General features: G+C 39.4%; 1 protein-coding gene across 1 annotated transcript in view; it reads left to right on the forward strand.

Moving 5' to 3' along the window:
• The window catches only part of LOC124790801, a 114981-nt gene that overhangs the window by 12072 nt on the left and 80493 nt on the right, over positions 1-22416 (forward strand). Inside the window, exons 2-4 of the mRNA XM_047257811.1 lie at positions 508-643; positions 13511-13657; positions 16483-16687. Coding sequence (XP_047113767.1) covers positions 508-643; positions 13511-13657; positions 16483-16687 — 488 coding nt within the window. The remainder of the gene's footprint in view (positions 1-507; positions 644-13510; positions 13658-16482; positions 16688-22416) is intronic.

Here is a 22416-nt window from a genome sequence, read left to right on the forward strand (position 1 = left end):
GATGCCATTGCTCTTTCAGCACAGTATCACATTATTTACAAATCCCAATTGTTTATATTGTTTATAGACCTGTTCGAAATAGCTGCTTCTCTCTGCTTCTTTTTGCATCTCAGTAATCTGAAAAATGATGTTAAACCCAGGTACTGTGCCAGCCAAACTTATAAAAGACGAATTGAAAATCTCGTTATTTTCATTTGTAACACCCATACAAACAGTGATTTTATAATTGTGAACGGTTTCATAAAACAGTTTGTAATGTATGGCATAATTAATTTTCTGTATTTGAGTTTTTATAAATTCTTCCATTACTAATATTTAAAATTCAATTGTTACGCTGCAATTGAAACCTTTTAATGCAATCAAAAGAATGTTTTGTTGTCCCTTTCTTTGGTGTTGTGCGGTGAGTAGTTGGTACTTTCTCTAGAGTGTCTTGCTTCTCTCCTTCCCATTTAGCATTTTTCATAGTGTCTTTGAAACTTACTGAAATATGTTCATCATCACTTTTAGGATCCAAAGCATCAAGTAACAAATTTGCTCCGTGGGAATTTTGGAAAATGGCTGTGTCCTCTTCCAAGAAAAAATATGTCAATGGAGGCAGTGTTTATGATGGAAAGAGCTTGTGTTATAAGTGGAATAAACATAGGTAAGGTGTAAAAAAGTTTTGTTGAATGTCTAAATGATAAGCATCAACAAAAGGTAAGTGAGACTTATGCTTCTGTACTAGCCATTCCTCATGGCAAATATTATGAAAAGGGATGTGTGTGCATATTTTTGTAAGTGATTACTTCACAAATTAAAATATATGGTAATTCTTTTTTCATGATCTTGTAATTTATTTTTCCCGTAAGAAATTTATAGTGTTTTCGCAAAAAAATCAGTTGATAGTCAGTGTTGTCAATTTCATTTATGTTATTATTATTCCCATTCACTCAGAAAGAAAGTATTGAAAAGCAATACAGTGTTTAGATGACATTCTTGGTGCTACTGAGGTGTTTTCTCATTCTTAGAGTTCATGCGATGATTCAGAAACACAGCTAGATTAAATCATAAAACATTGCAGATTTCAGCATATCTGAGCAGTTAGTGGTTTCTATTTGTGGAGTGAGCTATCCCTGTTGAAGATTGTTGATGTATGCATATATAACAGAACTTCTTGTTATTTGATATATTTCACAATTGTGGTAGAAGTCAAAGTGCAGTTATGGTGTTTTGCATGCTGCAGTTGTGGACTGCACAAAGAATGATGATGAGAAGTGAACACAATGAATGCTGGGTGCAGTTGTCACATTCCAACCTAACCTCGGCTTTGCTGTAGGTCAGCCTGTCCGCTCATCTAGTTTTCTTCCATTCACATTCGTTGGCTTTGCCAACTTGCAACCAAATTGTCACATTCCAACCCAACCTTGGCCTCGGGCTTCACCCTGGGGCAGTCTGTCATCAAAGCAGTTTTCATCTTGCTCCCCATATCGAAAACAACTGCAGTCACTCACTCCCATCACCCAATTACCAATTGCAGCTTGAAACGGAAGAGACACGTACATCGTAACTGCATTTTAGCCATGCTGATTGGCCTATCACGCACACACACACACACACACACACACACACACACACACACACACACACACGACTGCAGTCGTGTATGTTAGTTATGTTTGTGTGTGTGTGTGTGTGTGTGTGTGTGTGTGTGTGTGTGTGTGTGTGCGTGCGTGCGTGTAGGTGTGTGCACACCCATGCCCACGTGCGTGTCTGTGTCTGGTGTCTATTTCTGACGAAGGCCTTACTGGCTGAAAGCTTTATTTGTGACAGTCTTTTTGTTGTGTCTATCTGTGACTCAGTGTCCCCACTATATGAACAACTTGTCTGTTGCATGGATTGATCACCATGGTCTCATTTCATCAACATGCTATCTGTGCCTCGTGAATAGCTGGCCACATGGTTGGATTTCCGTGATGGGCCAAAACCACAGGCAGTTTCTGAGGGTATCTGTAATGGATTGGGTTTGCCGATCTGAAGCCATTTGGTTCCCACTAATGTGAAGGCCCTGTCCGTCGAATCTAGTCTCACTGATCTGTCCGTAGGCCGGGTCTGTTTGTATGTGGTATAATGCAGCGGATTTTCAAGATTTATCCATGGACTCAGGTCTGTGGTGCTCCTCAGCAGGCCATGGGTGATGGATCTCAGAAATTGAGACTGTCTTACTGCAAGAACATTGTACAGTGTGGCATTTTATAGACATTTTATTTGTTCTAATACATTTTGGCACTTTAAAAGTAGTGTATACATAAGTATGGACAATAAGGAGAAAAAGAATGTGTCAGTCACTGGTGATTTGCACACTATGTACTCATATGTTTCTTGAAAGAAAAATCACACAATATATATAAAATAATAGATATAACACAATGAGTAATAGCCGAAAATAATGAACATAGTAGAACCAACATTTTATAGGTGGTCACCTACAGTGTTGGTTTACACAATTCTTGCCCGCCTTATACACTTCTTTCAGGAGGCCTACTTTTTTCTGAGTTTGTTTCTGAAATCAGTGAAGGTATTTTAAATCTGTTTTGCGACTCCAAGGCAATGAGTGTTTTTGTCACCAAATGTGTTTCGTTTTATTGAAATAAAAAAACATCATTGGTCTTAATGAAACACGTATACCATTTGGTTTGCTTTCTCCATCTAAAAGCAGTTCAATACAAAAGACGTGTTGATGTTAGCACTTAATATGGTGTTTCCTCACATGAGGAAACACCATATGCTTGCAAGTTTTTTTTAGATATTTCTTTTTTTGCACTATTGTTTCTGGTGCTGTAGCTGCAAAGACAGCTTGTTAATTTACCCTTGAGATTTCAAAATTTGTCAGGGAAAAATGCTAAAACTTTCTAAAATCAGGGATTTTCACTTGGAGAAACGTGTGGCAACACTGTCAAATCTCCACCAATTCTCGTTGATCCATTTGGCTTTATGTACAGTCACAGTTGATGTGCCCATTGACTGGTCTTCACTCACTTCCAATTTCGTTCTTTGATCAGTCTCTAAATTTCATCTTGGACTTTATCTATCGTCGCAAATGATACTGGTCTGGGCTTGAAAAAATTGAGTGTGGCCCTTGCCTTCAACTGCAGGACTGCTTTGTAAGTTTTGCAAGTGCTTAAGCCAGGCTGGAAAAGAGCTTCATGATCATGGCAAATTTCTTCTTGGCTTCTTTAAAGCTATTTTTTGCTAATATTTAAACTGGAAACATTTAACCAATTCATGTGTAACAGATTGGCTGTCCTTTGTGATTTGACAATTGTTAATATAACTTTTTGGAGTTCCATAGTATTTGACCACTATCATCATTTTTGTCTATATGTTAATCTGGCCTCCATTGAATGTTTTCAGTGTTGAATTTGAACTGAAGTATTCTGGAGATCCAAGAAATTAACAAGCATCCAGGTTTATTAGTGAGCATGTTGCATCAGTATCCAGCAGGAATTTCAGTGTGCAGCCTTTGCTTTACAGTGGTTTGTAGATTTTACGTGCATCTTCACTGCTACTGATTTCGTTATTGCAGGTTTCTTCACCCAGTGCAACTTCATTTGCTTCATTGTGTGGGTTTTTGGTCCATGAGTTTGAATGCCTTCTTGGCAGTGAATCTCCACAGACAGATGGTGGATATGTGGCTGGTATTCTTGCAGATATTGCAAACTGCATTTCTGAGTTTGCAAGACGCGATGTTTTACCAAAGCTCAAATTTAGTGTGGACTTCAATGCGAACGTTGTTTCGCAATCTGGCAGAATATCTAAAGAGATTCCGGTAGTATGGAAAGTACAGCAGTGGAAAGACACAAACAATACCTTCACTGTGTGATAGCAATGATAATGTTAGCAGTGATAGTGCCATTAAAGCAGAGTTACTGAACAGTGCCACAAAAGCGGAGTTACTAAACATGGTTTTGTGAAAGTCCTTCACCATAGAACACGAAGTAAATGTTCCAGAATTTGAATCAAGAACAGTGTCAAGACGAGTAACTTAGAAGTATACAGCCGCAGATAGCAAAGAAGTGTAAATCAGTTAATAAAGACAAGTACTCCAGTCTAGATTGTATACCATTTAGGTTCCTTTCAGAGTATGTTGATACAATAGCTCCTTACTTAGCAGTCATATGCAACTGCTCTACATAGGTGTTTCTCTTGTAGATTTATGCTTACCAATTAGTAATACTATGTCCAGTTGCCGTATCCACCTACAAAATCTTGACCGTTGTCCATGATATTGTAATTGGATCTTCGTAATAACTCCGAAGTAACAGAGAGCAAGTCCTTCCTCTTACCAAGGAACAGGAAAAACATCTTATTTTACATTTGAAAATCAAAAATACATGATGGTAGGAACAGGCTCTATGCTTGGCTACTGCTTCACCTTTCCTCTTTGCCTTTGAAGAAAATGAAAACACCGAGCGAGGTGAAGGAGTGGTTAGCACACTGGACTCACATTCGGAAGGATGACGGTTCAATCCCACGTCTGGCCATCCTGATTTAGGTTTTCCCTGATTTCCCTAAATCGCTCCAGGCAAATGCCGGGATAGTTCCTTTGAAAGGGCACGGCCGATTTCCTTTCCCATCCTTCCCTAATCCGTTGAGACCGATGACCTCGCTGTTTGGTCTCTTCCCCCCAAACAACCAACCACCAAAATGAAAACATAAAAGCAAGAAATGCAGAAGGTACATCACTGTATACTGTTGGAAATAAATCTCTTTATTTAGGGAGACAGTATACAGTAGCCTTATTTACATTGAGGCTCATAGTTCAGTCACTTGGTGCTAGTCAATCGAGTTTTAATACCCTTATGTTACTACAATTATATTAACAAAGCTTCATTTCTTTGTCCATTGGAAATTCATACACATAAATACGCTAATACGTGTACATAAAGTCTGGGAACACTTTCAATTATTTATTGCATAAGAACTAAACATTGTACAGATGTCATACATATTGCATTTTGAAGAGAAACTCGGAAAGTTTTTTTACAAATATTCTATAGGCAAACCATGAGTGACCCAGCAGACATCAATATGGTAATTGAGTTCTTGGGATACCCGTCCCAGCATCGCATTGTCGACTGTGGCAGTCGCTTCCCATATTCTCTCCCGGAGCTCTGCTACATCATGTGGTGGAGGCAGTACATACACCAGATCTTTAATGTGTCCCCACAGAAAAAAGTCACATGGAGTGAGATCTGGTGATCGGGATAGGCCATTTCGTGAAACAGCTGTGCCCTTCCGTAGCACGGCCGATCCATCGATGCGGCAGCTCCATGTTCAGGTACCCACGGACTTCCCGATGAAAATGGGGTGAAGCCCCATCCTTCTGAAAGATGAACAGAGAGTCTGATTGCTTTTGAGGCATCAGCCATTGCTGCAACATGTCCAAGTAGGAACTCAAACTCAAGTCAAGGAAGTCAAACTCCAACATACAGAAAGGTCGCTCCACACCTGAACTCGCCACGTTTGCGACTAGCGCTGACTGTCAGCAAATCACCAAACTACACTGTGGCAGTATACATAAAAAAAAAGAAACTTTCAGGGTTTCTCTTCAAAATGTCGTATATGTGATATCTGTACAATGTTTGGTTCTTGCACAATTAATAATTGAAAGTATTCTCAGACTTTATGTACACCCTGTATTTATATTACATAATTGCACATCCATATTGGGCTACCATCTTAGTTTGTTATTTATCTTTACATTTGTTAAGCTGTATGGTGTGAACAGGGGGAAGATTTAAATTTCTTAAATTGCTCTTCCACCCTGTTTTAAAAATTGTTTTTTCTCATTTGCTTTGGGTTCATTGGCAATTCTGAGAAGGTGTCCTATTGGCACACGCTATCTCATTGTTTGCTGTATTATCGCCAGCAGCAGCTCATTATTTAACGCGCCCGTCACAGTAACGCAAGTGCCACCTGAGTAGTAGCTCTGCCCGCAAATCCATTGTAATGTCGTTCCAGGCTTATGAAGTCGTTGTTTATGCCTTCCGGTCTGGAGACTGAATACAACGGATTCAGCTCCAGTGCTCAACTTGCAATACACCAGTACCTCCTCTCGCACCTGGACGAAGTTTTCTGCCAGTGAAATTGAAGGTAAGGGCCACACTGCAGGATTTGGCATTGTCTTCCGTTGTGCATTGTAGCTCTGTGGTACTCACACATCGGTTAGTGGTTATACGGATTTCCTTTGCTTTCTCCATCGCATACGCATTGCACTCACTGTATTCACTTTGCTACGCTGTGGCGTTTGCTCTTATCACGGCTCAGCCATTATTTTCACTATTAGCAGGACTTACTATTTTTATATCACTATACACATGTGAATGTTTTACTCACCCGTTGCGTTTCGCTTCACATACATACGTTAATGATTTCGCTTCAAGAAAAAAATTTCGCATAAAATTGACAGCAATACATACATTTTACATAGACATAGACAGTAATAAAGTTGACAAATAAATGTACAATTCACTTTCAAATTTCATATATGGACTTTATGGCAGGCACAATCTTATACACTAATATTTAAATTAGAAGGTATCTTTCATTTATTCTGAATATTTGCATTTTCTTTTCTCGTCTTGCAGAACCAACCTCCTGCTCATTTTTATCTTCACAACTACACATAGAAGCTAAGACTCGAAATAAGGCTTGCATATCTTCCCTTGTCACTTCTGGCCTATGCCTGTCAGCATCTGCATCTGTACTATGCATACTTACTTTCATTTAAAATATTCCTTTGCCTCGAGGTGTCATTAATTTCGTCTACTGTAATCAACGTATTACTTGTAATGAAATGTACTGTATTCACAGGCGTCCAATGCAACAATGGCACGTCATGCCCAGCATCCAAATAATCACCGCTTGATGGTTCCAAAACACTCCTTGTTACATTTTGCAAATTCAAGTCAACTACATTGGCATCTTGGTTTTGAAATGACATATCCTTATTGTTTTGTCCATCCATTATAGAAATCTTTACACCTCAGCAGTTTACTTCCGTGCTATTTCACGCACGACAGAATGCATATACAGCTATATGTAATTGTAATCTCAGTTGTTGTTCACTCAATATGCTTTTCGTACTGATAAAGAAATGTCATTCTCTCTACTTGATTGCAGTTGTGTTAACCTATGAAGCTTTAGGTTCTGGATTTTAGGAAATAGGGTCTTGGATTTTCTAATAGGTCAACTAGGAACACAGTTTCTACATGCATTGCACGGTCCTACCTTATTGTTGTTGTGTAACTGATACTTCCCTCTATTGTACTTTTAGTTGTCCACTCTTGGTATTGTAGTCTTCTTCCTTCTAATTTATTTATTATTTCTTTTCCTTTCAGTTAGTATTTTTCCAGTGTTACATCATCGTCTCCATCATGTCATCAGAGTACATGGAACATAAAGAAATTATTAACATACATGTATATTCATTGTCTTAACAATACTAGTACCCACAGTTTTGCCCACTACATACCGTACCTGTCACTTGTCACCACTTTATAATATAATAAGTAATAATAATAATAATAATAATAATAAATGTTTAGATACATGGAAATAATGAGATTAATTTTTCGGCATTTCATACAAGCACAATAAGCTGGGCTATGCCTGTAAATGTGTAAAGAATCTTTTCATATTAGTTCTACTTAGGCGAAATAGTCTTGCCCTTGTTGTAGATTTATGCTTACTAGTTAATAATACTACGTCCAGTCATCGTGTACCCTACAAAATCTTGACCGTGTCCATGATATTGTAATCAGATCATCGTGATAACACCAAAGTACACAAGTGGGCTTCATGGATTTTTATATATTACAGTACTACTTGGGATAATGAGTCATGCAACTCCACTGGTGAAATAATGCTATATTATTTTAAAAAAATAAACTTTTCACTCATCCTCTCAACCAAAATGGCTACCGCCAATTACACTCTAAAATAACGTGTGTCTGCCTTCATTCATTAACAGAGAGCAAGTCCTTCCTCTTACCGAGGAACAGGAAAAACTTCTTTTTTTTTAACATTTGAAAATAAAAAATACATGATGGTAGGCGCAGACTCTACGCTGGGCTACTGCTTCACCTTTTCTCTTTGCCTTTGAGAAAAAAGAAAAAATAAAAGCAAGAAATGCAAAAGATACATCACAGCTTGCTTCTGAGAAGAAAGGTTCTCAAGATGTGGAGTAATAGCAGAAACAGCCACCCAAATTTCGTTGCTTTCAATCAGCTGTGAATGGTAGATTGATTTCATAACTGCTGAAACTGAAAAGCCAATCTTGCACAGGTACATTGTTGCATTTTGGTTCAGCATTAGGAATTCCTTGCTAATATATATCTGAAACTCCAACAAAGACACCTGATTAAATTTACTCTCCTGTGAAGTATCTCAAGTGAGATCAGTAAGTTGTTCTTGGCCCTCAGTGTTTTGACAGGATGGTCCAGGAGCATTTTTGAATGAATTTTTAATCCAGTTAAATTTATCAAAGTCATTGCAGAAATATTTTCCAAAGTGAACTTAAAATGTTGCAAGATGATGCAGGAGGCAGGTTTTTATCTCCATTCTTCCTCTCTGGTGCACACCTGATGGCCGGCCCAGGCGTTTGACACATAGGAGATGACTGGATAACGCATAATTCCCAGCACCAGGTTGACAGGGTTTGCACGTACCCCCTGATACAGGCCACGCCCTGGAAGGGGTGACTGCCTGAGCTGTTACATACCCAATTGCCAATTGGTCCCACTTTTCTGAGTTCGGGAGGTGCAGACGGGGCCCACATTTGGAAGGAGTGCGTATTCGGAGACACTTGAAATTGTGGGGGATTTTTTCACAATGAGCCAGTCATCATCTCAGTCTACCTCTACTAAACATAAATGGAATGTGGCTAAAGATTCAAAGACTCTCTGGTGCACCTCCGTTCCTTATGGTATCAGTTACCAAAGAAAGTCAGTTCTGTGCTACAGTTAATTTGTTTATTATTCAGAACGGTGTTGATGCGGTTGCATGCCCTGTTAAATCCTGCTCTTGCTTACATAATGGGAGTTAGCTTCTGGATACAAATTGTGATTTTAAAGCCCAACAACTGCTTACAACTTTGCTCTTCCATGGCTGTTCTGTTCGTGTCGAGGCCCATCATACGCTGAATTCTTCGTGTAGTGTTATATACATTTGGATGCCTGATGGTCTGACCGAGGGAGAAATCTGAAATTATTTCTGTGAACAGGGCATCACTACAGTCCACTGGGTAATGAAAAAGGTTTATGCGAATTTAGTGTTTACACACACACTTTTTCTCACATTTGCGAAGATTAAGGCAGTCTGTGAACCCATCACTGTTTGACCATACATTTCAAACCCGATGCATTGCTACCGGTGTCAACATTATAACACACTCACGTGTCCTGTCGAAACACAGCCAGGTGTTTTACTTCTGGTAGAGATCCTCGTGAGGGTTGTATCAATTGCAATGGCATCCATGCCACCTCCTCCCGCGAGTGTCCTGTGTATCTTGATGATCAGGCCATTCAGGAGATCCGGGTGAAGGGAAAAGTACCCTATCCAGTCGCTTGCAAGTTTTAGGCTAGTTGGCGGCCCTCCATCTTGCCGTCCGGCACTTACAATAACGTTCTTGCTCCTCTATGAAGGACATGGCCATGCAGGCTTGTGACCTCCAATCCAGTATTGCAGTTTTGAAATTGCTCAGTATCACGGTAGCATCTCTATCTCCTTCTCCCACAGCTGCACATCAAGACATCAAATCTTCACCCCCAGTGGTGAAATCATATGCTACACTACGGACAGGCTGGAAAGGACAAAAGAAATACCCCTGCAAAGGTATTTTAGATTCCTCCAGACAACAAAATTGTTGGTCTGTGTAAGCCAACTGTAAAGGCCCTAAGGAATCGAACAAAGATGATTGGTCTTCTCCTTACCCAAGTCAAATATCATCTTCAATGGTGCGCCACATGAAAACCTCTCCTGGCCGACCGACTGAAAACCTCACCCAACCAACCGATGTCCATTTTGCTGGTGCACACCACGTACTTGTCTGCCCTTGAATCCATGGGCTGGCTCAGGGAGAATGCCGCTGCCTCTGTAGACTTCATGGAACAGGATCCTCCAGCCACTGCACCCTGTAGTAGTGAGTCTTTGAAGGGCGGCACTCAGCGCCCACTGAGGATCCTGGTTCCCTCCTCCACATTCTCCCTTATGACTCCGATGGAACATTTGTGGCATTACATACAACATGGAGGAATTACGGATGCTCTTGGAATCACAATGTCCAGTTGTTTTCTGCCTCCAAGAAACAAAATTGTGTTCTCTTGTGATCACTTTGATCTCTCGCATTCCCTTCCAATCTGTTTTGACCTTCCTCTGTAGGATGGAATTCTATCTCACTGGGGGGTAATGCGACTCATCCAGGATGAAGTCCATAGCTACATCATCTCATTGAAAACCCGGCTTCGAGTTGTTCCAGTCTGCATTTTCCTTCCTCACTTCGCCTTTTCACTTTGTAACATCTACATCCCTCCGTCGTTCGCTGTCACCCCTTTTTGCAGCCTTTTGGCCAACCTTTTCAGTCAACTCAATCTCATCTCTGTCAATGCTGGATCACCTGTGTTCCTTTCAGACTCCACACACACACACACCTATTCCCATTTTGGACGTCTCATTGTGCACTGCCCAGCGTGCCTGCCATTTCAAGTGGTCCGTTCTCTCTGACACATACTCGAGCAACCATTTCCCATGCGCTGTCCATTTGCTGGCTCCTACCACACTTGCGTGTAAACCCAATTGGCAGCTAAGACTGACTGGCAACTTTTGACGAAAAACATTTCCCCAGTTGTAATGACCAGGTAGGGTACCTTATGAATGTTGTCCTCACTGCTGCAGAATGTTCCATAAGTCACACTTCTTGTTTACCATGCTGTGTCCTGTTCCCCTGGTGGACTGAAGCATGCCGCAGCGTGATTCAGGTGGGGAGACATACTCTCCACATTTTTAATCGTCATCCTACGATGGCGAACTGTATTCATTACAAACAGTTGCAAGCACAGTGTCATCGCATTCCTCAGGATAGCAAAAAAGCTAGCTGGATTTCATTTACTAGTTCTTTTAACTCTTTCCCTCCTTCTTCCGTCATGTGGGACAATCTCCGTCAGCTTTCTGGGACAAATGTCCATTCTCCGATTTCCAGCGTAACTGTAGCAGATGATGTCACGGTTGACCCTGTTCTTATCTCCAACATGTAGGACTGTTATTTTGTGGAGATTTCAAGCTCCACCCACCTTCCCTCCTCAGACACAAGTGGAGGAGGTTTGGGTGATGTCCTTCTCCTCTGAGAATCGTGAATGCTACAGTGCTGTTTTTACTGTGAGGAAGATAGACCATACCCTCCCTTCATACCAAACCCAATCTTCCACAAACAACTGGACGATGTTCACATTCAGATATACCTTTCTCTTGTGGGCAAGTGTTTTCTAATTTGTACATACAATCGCATTTGGGGATCAGACCAACCTCCTCTGTTTATACTGATCCCTTGTCTGTTCGAAACTAGACTGTGGGTGTTTAGTTTATTCCTCTGCCCGTCCATCCATTTTATGCCGTCTTAACACAATCCACCATTGTGGAGAACATTTGGTCACTGGCACCTTATACACTAGCGTGGTTGAGTGTCTCTGTGCAGAAGCTACTGAGCTACCACTAGTCATACCAGCATGATGTCCTCCTCAGCAGAAACTCATGCCGTGTGTCTGCCATGCCCAGCCACCCATCCTATGCCCTCTTTATATATGACTCCCATGACCGCCAGTTTGGAGTGCGCCCTTCTTCTCTGTCACCTCTTGGAGTTCACTTTCGGCTACTGCTCCAGCAGCTTAACTTCATGCTACCTGTCATATTCCCAGTGGGTGTGAACCTTTCACCAGTTTGGCTTCGTATGGCGGCCCGTGTTCATCTTGGACTTCATTCACTTCCCAAGGACACTACTCCAGATTTGATCTATTGCTGTAAGTTTTTTGACCTTCACCCGCAACTGAGTGATGGCACCTTCATGATTGGCTATGGTGTCTGGTGTTCGCTCGTTATTGGCACCAACTATTTTTAGTACTGGCCTCTAGAACACTGCTCGATTTTTACAGCAAAACTCTTCACCCTCTATCAGGTCCCCCAGTACCTCTGATGACACATGCTTCTTAATTGTGTCATATGCTCTGATTCTCTCTGTGCTCTTCAGAGCCTCTGTGTGCTTTACACAGTAAATCCTGTAGTGCAATGGGTCCAGGAAAGCTTCCTCTTGCTCACTGCTGAGGGAGCCTGCGTGATGTTCATGTGACTTCCTCCTCACTTCGGTCTGACAGGAAATGAGGCTGCTGATGCTGCTGCCAGGGCTGTAGTCATCCTATCTCGGCCTACTTGTTCTCCCATTCTTTTGGTTGATCTCCGTGTTGCTGTCTGTTGGCGGATGGTGTCACTTTGGCATCACCACTGGTCTTCTCTTCACAGGAACAAGCTCCAGGGAGTTAAACCTCTCACCCAACGGCATGGCCAACCTCCCTTGGCCCTCTCATAGCAAGGTTATAGTTTGCATATTGGCCACTATTAGCCTCGCCATTTGGCACATAGCTATCCCCCACCCCCTTCTGCTCATTGTTATCCACCTTTGATGGATTGCCATTTCCTGACCCAATGTCCTTTTTTTTTAACTACTTACTTTCCAGTGTATGTTTGCCATCCGAGTTATTGGCCGTTTTAGCAAATGACGCATGAGCTGTTTATCCTTCATAGCAGTATGGCGAAGGACATTTAATCTTTGGTTTGGGAACTCTGCTGCCTCTATGGTGTTTTTTGTGGACCTTTCTCTAAGGCTAGGCCTTTGTTTTTAGCTATCTTTCCTTCCATCGATTGGGCTTAACATATAGTTGCTTTTGACTTTTTTTTTACTTCTTGATGTTCTAATGTTATGACATGGGCAGATATGACCTCAGTTGTCAAAATCTGTCTCGCACAGACTCTGGAGGCATAAAATTGGTGCATGATTGAAATACTGGATTTTCAGTCTGTCACACACTTTTCTTTAAAAAAGTGGGAAAATTAAAGTGAAATGAGAGTATTGGTGTATGCCTATAGTCCGATATTGTCATTTATTTCTTTGTCTATTGTTTCTTTTTCAGAAAAGTGTTTACACACACACACACACACACACACACACTCACTCACACACACATATGTACTTTTGTGGGAAGGAGCCACATGCAAACTGCGTACCAATCAGTCAGATGATGTATTTTGTAAATTATTCCAGGGCAATGCTATAATGTTGAGTCATTATCAGAACAGTTGGTGCTGACTTCTATGTCACATAAGCTGAATAACTGTCACCTTGACCTTAAGCAAAGAAATTTGTTATATTTCTTCATATAACATTTTTATGGTTATAAACGAATTTTTTAAAATTTTTATGTTGTAGGAAATTGTGGTTCAGCGTTTGTGACAGTTTCTGTATCACATTATGGATCATCAGAATTTGAAACACTTCTGCCATCATCAGTTTTAATGGATCGACAACAGACTAAAAGTGGGTCAGGAAAAACATCTGTGCTGATGTTTTCAAGAGGTTTGTGAATTGATAAACTTTAATTATCTAAATTCTCTGTTTGTCAAGAAAATATACTACTGTGAATTTGTAATAATAGCACCTTTAGGTTTGTGTGACAATATTTGTGTACATTTATACTTCAAATCAGCTGCAAGATGTATGACAGAATGTATACTATCACGTAGTACGATATTTGTCTATGTGCTCTCCTGATGATGAAGAGATTGAAACAGCATATTAGGAAATAAAATAAATTGTTCAGATTGTTAAGGGGGCAAAAACATAATTGTGGGTGGGGGCTTAAATTCATTTGTAGGAAAAGCAAGAGAAGGAAAAATAGTGGGAGAACATGGAGTGTGGGAAAGCAATGGAAGGGGAAACCACATGGTAGAATTTGGCACATAGCATAATTCAGTCCTTGCTGATACATAATTTAAAAATCGTGAAAGAAGGTTGAATATGTGGAAGATACCCAGAGACACGGGAATTTTAAGACAGAGATTTCAAAACTAGATTTTAATTTGCAAATCTTTTCCATGGGCAGAAAGGGACCATGACCATAGTTTATTTTTTATTAACTATAGATTAAAATTGAGTAATTGCAGGAAGGGAAGAAATTAAGGAGATGTGACCTCTATAAATTGAAAGAATCAGGTTAGGTAACGTCTGACTGAAACAGGCTTTTGAGAATGTTAACTAGATTACACTCTTTGAAATTCTTGAGGTAGCAGGGACAAAACACAGAATGCAAAATGTTATCAGTGGATTTGAAAGGGAAGCAGTAGTTGAGAAGGGAATGGGACAGGGTTGTAGCCTATCTGCAGTGTTGTCAGCATGTACATTGAGCAAGCAGTAAAACAAGTGAAAGAGAAATTTGGAATTGGAATTAAAATTCAGGGAGAAGCAATGGAGACTTTGAGGTTTGCCAATGACATTGTAATTCTCCCTGTGATGGGAAAGGACTTGGAAGATCAGTCGAATGAAATGAAAAACCTTTTGAAAAGTGGTTGTAACATGAATATTAACAAAATTGAAATATTGAAATGAGGGTAATGAAATTTTGTGAAATTAAATGAGATTATGCTGAGGGAGTTAGATTAAAAAATGAGATACTGAAAGTGGTAGATAAGTTATTTGGGTAGCACAGTGACTGATTGATGTTGCTCAAAGTAGAGATAATATAAAATGTGAGCTGACTATAGCAATAAAAATATTTCTGAAAGAGAGATATTTGTTGACATTGAATAAGTATTTATTTTCTGAAGGTACATGAATGGAGTATAGCATTGTATTGAAGCAAAGTGTGGATGACAATACATACCCACAAGAAGAGATTAGACGCTTTTGAAATGTAGCACTGCAGAAGAAAGCTGAAGCTTAGGTGGGTGGATTGAGTAGAAGATTAGATGGGTGGTACTGAATTGCTTTGAGGCGGAAACAAATTTATGGTACCACTTGACTAAAAGAAGAGGTTGGTTAACAGGAAACATCCTGAGGCGTCAAGTAATGGTCAGTTTATTAGTGGAAGGAAGCGATAGAGGGTGGAGGGAGAAATTGTAGGAAGAGACTAAGGCTTCAACACAGTAAGCAGGTTCAAATGGATGTAGTTTGTGGTTATATAGAGATGAAGAGGCTTGCACAGCATAGACTAGCATAGAGAGCTGCATCAAACCAGTCTTTTGACAAAAGGCCCAACAGTGACATATAATAAATACTTGTTAACTATGTATACATATTTTTTTTAACATGATAACAACACGTGTCTTAATCTGGCTCACTTCAAAGTTTTTAATTTAATATTGTGTCTTAAATTCTGTTGTAAAGTCATTATATTCCACAGACAATCCATCAGGCCTTTTATTTAAATTATGTGGAGTACATAAATAATTTTTTTCTCTTTTCAAATTGGTTTAGGGTAAAGAAGTGATTATTTCCCATATAATTTGTTTGTTTGAAAACTTGAGTAAAAACTACAAATAATACTTGCTTTCAAATTAAGTTGTTTCTATATCTAATTTTCTGCAATTTGATTATTGATTTCGCTCTAATGGGTCTCCTGTTTTTGGCTACCATTTTTGCTTAAGGCTGTTTACTCCAAACTTTTCATGTCTCTCTTCCTGATAAAGGAACATAAAATTCAAAATACAAATATTTTTGTGATCTTTTGTTGATGTGTAGACCTAAATTTGCAGCTTGATGATAAGTAGAAGTTTTTCTATGACTGCAACATACACATACAGATTCGTTGTCTTGCTACCAAACATTAAAGAAAAAAGTCAACACATTTTATGTCTGTTGGAAACCCTTTGGGTCACATCATTTAAAACTACCTTCTCTTAACCAATTTTCTAGGTTTACTATTTATGTGCCTGTTGATTGATCAATGCCTCAAAGATACAGTATTATTTATCTTTATTCCTTTGGTTATTGGTATTCGATCCAGAACTTTTCACTGTCAATTTAAAAAGGAAGAAAAGACATGCATAATGTTAGCAAGAAATCTTGATTTAGACAGAGAAATGGGCATGAGTTTCCACAAGTATTGAAGGTAAATTTCTCATCTTAGATCAACAGCAATGAATTTGGGATAGCTTTTTAGCTGGATGGAAGAAACAAATAAAACAACAAATTTACATTCATTATCTTTGATATACACAATCTTGTTTATAACTTAATTTGAAAAAGTCAGTTTGTAAAAGTCTGTTACGTCTTTTGAAGTTGATGTTAATCACAATGCAATACCTTGTATTCCCATTAGCAAGACAGTTTTATTTATTTAAAAATTTCATATAGTTTTAGCATCAGGGTATTCATTACTATCCAATGTGTGTTTTATTTTACAGATAAGTTCTGTGAAAATGTGAGAGAAAAGAAATGGGGTATCATAAAAATTACTTGTACACAACCATTTGATACTCATGTTCCATTTGGTTTGAGTTTTATCCACATAATAACATTTGAAAAAGATACTGTCTTTGCTGATACGAGTGGAAAAGAAAACAGGATTATGGCAAAAAGGAACATATACAATAAAGCAAGCATTTCCAGGTATTTTTTTTGTCATGTACATTATTTTAGTTTGCAAATTCAGTTGGTTCAAACTTTCTCAACTTGTCTGTTTAACACAAAAGGGATCTTTGTTTTATTGCACCTTTTCTTATTTGTTGCAGTTTAATGTGTGTTGTGGGGCAGTATAATTAAAATGACGTGTCTCGTTGACTTTTGTAATAGTGATTCATATTTTGCAATAAATGCTCTTTAATGTTTTGGTGTACTGCACTTGATAACTTGGAGTACAAATCAAGTCACTTGCATTGATTGCCAGTGAATTTTATCGTACTGTTTATCTTTCTCTGAAGATTGCAACGGTCTATTTGGAATTCTCCTTTTGTTATGTTGGCTGATAATTATAACGTGGACTTGTGTGTAATGTCAATGTGCAAAATATGTGTCAGGGTGGCTGTTCAGACGTTGAGGGGGGGGGGGGGGGAGAAAGAAAAACGTCCCTGAGAATTCCAGGTATGGGGAGGAAGATGGTGTCAAGAAGCTCCTTATAAATTAATGGTGATGGTGGAGGGGATCCTCATCCATGAAGTGGAGGGGGGGGGGAGGCATACCATGGTAATGACTCTTTTTCCTCTCAATTGACCTACACACCAGCCATAAGCAGTAGTTTAACCACAGTTTTTAAATATTGATAATTTGTTTGGATTAATATTCATATAATTAACACACTTTGAGACATTAAGGATTTTAAAATTTGTTACTTACAAAACTCAGTAAAATTCAGTTTCAATGTTTGCTTAAAAATACAGAATTTTGTGAGATGTTGTGAAATTCCTTGAGATTTCCCCAATTTTGTCAGGTAAAATGTTAGTCACTGAGAATTCTAGCTTTTGCCGAATAATCGTCGTCCTTTGTTAGTATTTATGTGATGAAAGTATCAACGAAAATAATTGATTTTTGAAAACACAGTGTAATTGGATAGTTTAAAAAAATCTGCACACCGAGCAGCAGGGGGAGAACACAAGTATAAAAGACATTATTCTTATGCAAGCTTTCGGAGCTAGCGGCTCCTTCTTCTGGCAGAAAGGTTGAAGGGGAAAGAAGACAGGTGAAGGAAAAGGGCTGGTGAGGTTTAGAAAAAGGGGTAGAGCTCAGAGAAGTCACCCGGAACCTTGGGTTAGGGGAGACTTACCAGACACCAGCACTCTATTGGAGCACAAGTGTGTGTGTGTGTGTGTGTGTGTGTGTGTGTGTGTGTGTGTGTGTGTGAGAGAGAGAGAGAGAGAGAGAGAGAGAGAGAGAGAGAGAGAGAGAGAGAGAGAGATTGTACAATTCAACGAGTCATTTTCCATTATTTGTTGGTCTTTTTATGTGCTGATTTAGTGTCCTACAATATTCCTATACTTTGTTTTCCATCCAACTTGTACATTGTAATCATGCAGTAAGATCCCTATGTAGTATTTCAGGATTTCCACCATTCTGGTACCCACTATTTTCCAGAAATTGTCTGTCTTTTCAGAATTCTTGTCTTTTTTTTTTATTTTTTATTTTTATTTTTTTTTTTGTATGTGTCAGTGGAATAAGATGAGGGAGTGAGCAACCACATAGGTTAATAGGTTATAACAGGAGGATTTGTTAGGTAAAACGCTTGATATAATTCATGATACAGGATGGATGAGGTGCACCTAGGAAAGTTGACCAGGCCATTAATGGCTAGGAAGAGCCATCACATCAGGTTGGAAGCTGCAGGCAGAGAGTGAGTGCCTTCTGAACCAACTTCGTGCTCATACCCCCAGGAATTCACATGTCTGTCTTTCCATACTCCTCATTGGTTGCTATAGATGATACTTGTAGAGTGGTAGTTTCTAGCTTGTGTGAACTATTTTAGGCCTGCAATATTCATCAATTCCAAGTCGTGGGAATGGTCCTGCAAGCATAAGCAAACACCGATCTTGAGCGAAGGGAAAGTTAATAATTTAAATCTCACTAAAAGGCACTCGAACTCTCCAAATAAAGTGATCGCCTGTTTGGCATGTACATTAATAAAAGTATTAATTTTGTTTCCACAGCACACACAGTCTGTCATCTATTGGTTCGAAATTTGAGATTTTGATATTGGCAGCAGAGGATGTGTCAAGAAATGGAATGCTCTGCATTGCTCTCTTTTTTGATTTGTTCTGAAAGAAGCAATATCCATCTGATTCAGAAATGTCATTTGAAGCAGGTTTCTTGCAATGGTTTTACTAGAATTTTATATTCTTCTGAGCATTAATCAATTGTTTCATCTTGTCAGATTGTATTAATGAGTTTAAGAGTACAGTTCCTAAGAAAGTCCTTGAATTGGGTTTAAGTTTGTGAGACCTTTTGGGATTTCCAAGATGTTCTGACTCACCATTAACATGGTGTCACATCTTCCCCAGAATCCAAATTGAATGCTTGTTTGGATCTTTGGTGACAGTGGTGTCTTTGGAAGAGTTGCTACTTAGGTTATTAATTAGATTTCATTGTGTTATCATGCTTGTATAGCTTTAGTGTGTTTTGGAGTAATTACTGTACTCCCATTACAACTAGGATTGTCAGTTCTGGTAGGCCTTAACTTTGGTCTTGATAATGGCAACCTTACTTTATCTGGGCTTTGGGATAGTGCACACACACACACACACACACACACACACACACACACACACACACACACACACAAGCAAATAATCCTAATAAACATCTGATATGACTTATTAGATTGAATACAAGAATACCTTATTACAGAGTTCCCAGGTATTCAGACTGCAGACATGCAACTGAGGTTATACACGTTACAGTGTGCCACATGGCCACCATTCATATGAAGGCAGGCTTCAGCTCAACTGTGTCCATTTATGTTCAAAACTGCCAGATGTGTTCCAAATGCACAGAAAAACTGACAGTTTCAGGTTGGAGGATCTAGGTGGCTATGGTATTGGCGACCCCAGACTGATGCTCTTTTTGTCGAAGATTCATGCTACATATTCCCAAACAGCAACATGAAAGTGTGCTGGTGCATCACATGCATGTACCACACATGCATTCTTTCATCCTAAGGAACATAATCCAAATAGTCTGTTAGCTTTTGCATAACTACACTTGTGCAGTCTCCAAAACTGTGTTTATTGGGATTATTTACTTGTTTCATTACACCTGTGACGGAGTGGCTGGGGAGAGGGAATGCACCGAGAACACATGCAAAAGAAATGTCAGTATATGAGCCTGGAGTCACTGCTTGCTAGTTAATACATTATGTTTAAAGACTAGCGGCTGAAACATTAAAAGCCTGATGCTTCTTTTGCTTATACTCTCACTAGTAAGGTGCAGCCCCACCATCATATGTTGTTGGAGTGTTGTTACCTTGTCAAATACATATTTTGGATTACAAAAAGCTCTGATATGAAATGACATCATTTATTATACACTGAGGTGACAAAAGTCATGGGATAGTGACATGCATATATACATCAGAGGATAGTGATATGCACATACACAGAGTGTAGTAGTAACACGTACACAAGGTATAAAAGGACAGTGCATTTGCAGACTGTCATTCATACTCAGGGGATCCATTTGAAAATGTGTGCGATATGATTATGGCTGCGCGATGGGAATTAACAGACTTTGAACGTGAAATGGTAGTTGGAGCTAGACACATAGGACATTCCATGTATCTTTCAAGACCTATAGTGTCAAGAATGTGCCAAGAATACCAAATTTCAGGCATTACCCCTCACCATGGGCAACACAATTTCCAACAGCCTTCACTTAACAACCAAGAGCAGCAGTGTTTGCATAGAGTTGTCAAAGTGCTAACAGACGTGCAATGCAGAAATCAGAGTGTGACATATGATGAACGTATCTGTTAGAACAGTGCGGCGCAATTTGGCGTTAATAGGTCATAGCAGCAGACAGTCAACATGAGTGCAGAGGGCATTTTATTATGGCACCATCTATCTGCAAATCATTGCGCGTGCATGATTTCCACGCCTGTGCATTCTTCATGTGCGTGTTCTTTATACAGGCGTCACTGTGCGGATATCATTATTTACACCTAGACACTAGTAAGGTTGAAACACCGAAGATGTTGGACAGTTGCTCAGAGGAAATGTTGTGTAAATTGCACGTCATCTGGTGGCAAGCCCGTGAAAACCATTTACAACGTATCTGCTGGGAAAGCTTGAAGAGTCACAAATAATGCGAATCATTTAAGATGAAATAAAAATGGTCTGGAATGGAATTGATCCTTTATTGCCAGTGTCATTGTTGGACCATTAGCTCCTTCAGGAGGTGAATCATTAAAAGCAATCTTGCTTACAACAGAGTGCCTGAAAAATATTAACAAGAGAACTATCGCACAGTTATTCACCTATTCATCACAGAAATTCAATATGGCAGTGTATTATCTTTCATCTCAGATGCTGTACTAAACATGAAAAAGCCTGAGCCAACTGTAAAAGTGCTTTGTCTAAATATGCTTGTTGTGTCTTGTTTAGCACATGGGTGTCACAGGGTGGCAGAAGAGATACGTAGCTTGTTTCAGAATGTCGACTAATTGATTTCCAGTATTAAGATCTTTGTGAAAACTCCATACAGGATTCAGATATTGAAAGACATTGCGCCAAATGTGTCTGTGTCCCCTGAACCTTTCATAACAAAATTGGGGACATGGATTTCAGCAGCAGTTTACTACCCTTTAAATTTTCAGAGTATAACTAAGTTGTTCATTGCTCTGTAGGATGAAGCGTCTTCAACTTTAGCAGCGAAGAAACTTCGCAAATGACTTGACTTCCATAGCAGCCAAGTTTGGTTTCCTATCACAAATGAACTGTCAGCTTCAAGAAACATAACAGTCTTACGAAATCAGTGAAAATTGTGGATGATTGTGTGCAAGGATTGGAGAATGTGCCAAGGAAACGGGGTTTGTTAGTTATGGAAAAGTGAAAATATTTTTTTCGAAAAATTCTGATCTTGACAAACTTGGAAATATTTCAAAAGTTCTGCTAGGTGACAGTTCTTTGCAGTAGAAGTAAACCCGGCAATAGTTTAATGTTTTAGATTTGCTCCAGTTACCTCTGTATATGTGGAGAAGTCTTTTTCTCAAATGAAAAATGTATTATCTGACAGGAGACTCAACTTTACTCCAGAAAATTTTTCTGTATTGCCTTCTATTCTCTATTGTAACTATTTGTAATGCCTTTTTTCATGCATATTTTAATGGTTTATAATGCCTAAACTTCCAGACCCATGTTTTGAGGGGTTAGAAAAGGTGTAGTTTAAGGAGGGACCAGGATGACACAGATTGGATGGGTAGTGTAACACTTCTGAAAATGTTGTAAGTACACACGATGTAGCCATACGTGTGTGTGCTCGCGTCCTTGTGTGTGTGTGTGTGTGTGTGTGTGTGTGTGCGTGTGTGTGTGCGTGTGTGTGTGTGTGTGTGTGTGTGTGTGTGTGTGTGTGTGTGCGCAAAAATTTTGCAATACTCTTAATCTACCGTAGATGCAACCACAACGGAGGGGTATCTGTTGAGAGGCCAGACAAACATGTGGTTCCTGAAGAGGGGCAGCAGCCTTTTCAGTAGTTGCAGGGGCAACAGTCTGGATGATTGACTGATCTGGCCTTGTAACATTAACCAAAACGGCCTTGCTGTTGTGGTACTGCGAACGGCTGAAAGCAAGGGGAAACTACGGCCGTAATTTTTCCCGAGGACATGCAGCTTTACTGTATGGTTAAATGATGATGGCGTC

This window comes from Schistocerca piceifrons, chromosome 1, assembly GCF_021461385.2.
Source record: "Schistocerca piceifrons isolate TAMUIC-IGC-003096 chromosome 1, iqSchPice1.1, whole genome shotgun sequence".
Classification (NCBI taxonomy): domain Eukaryota; kingdom Metazoa; phylum Arthropoda; class Insecta; order Orthoptera; family Acrididae; genus Schistocerca; species Schistocerca piceifrons.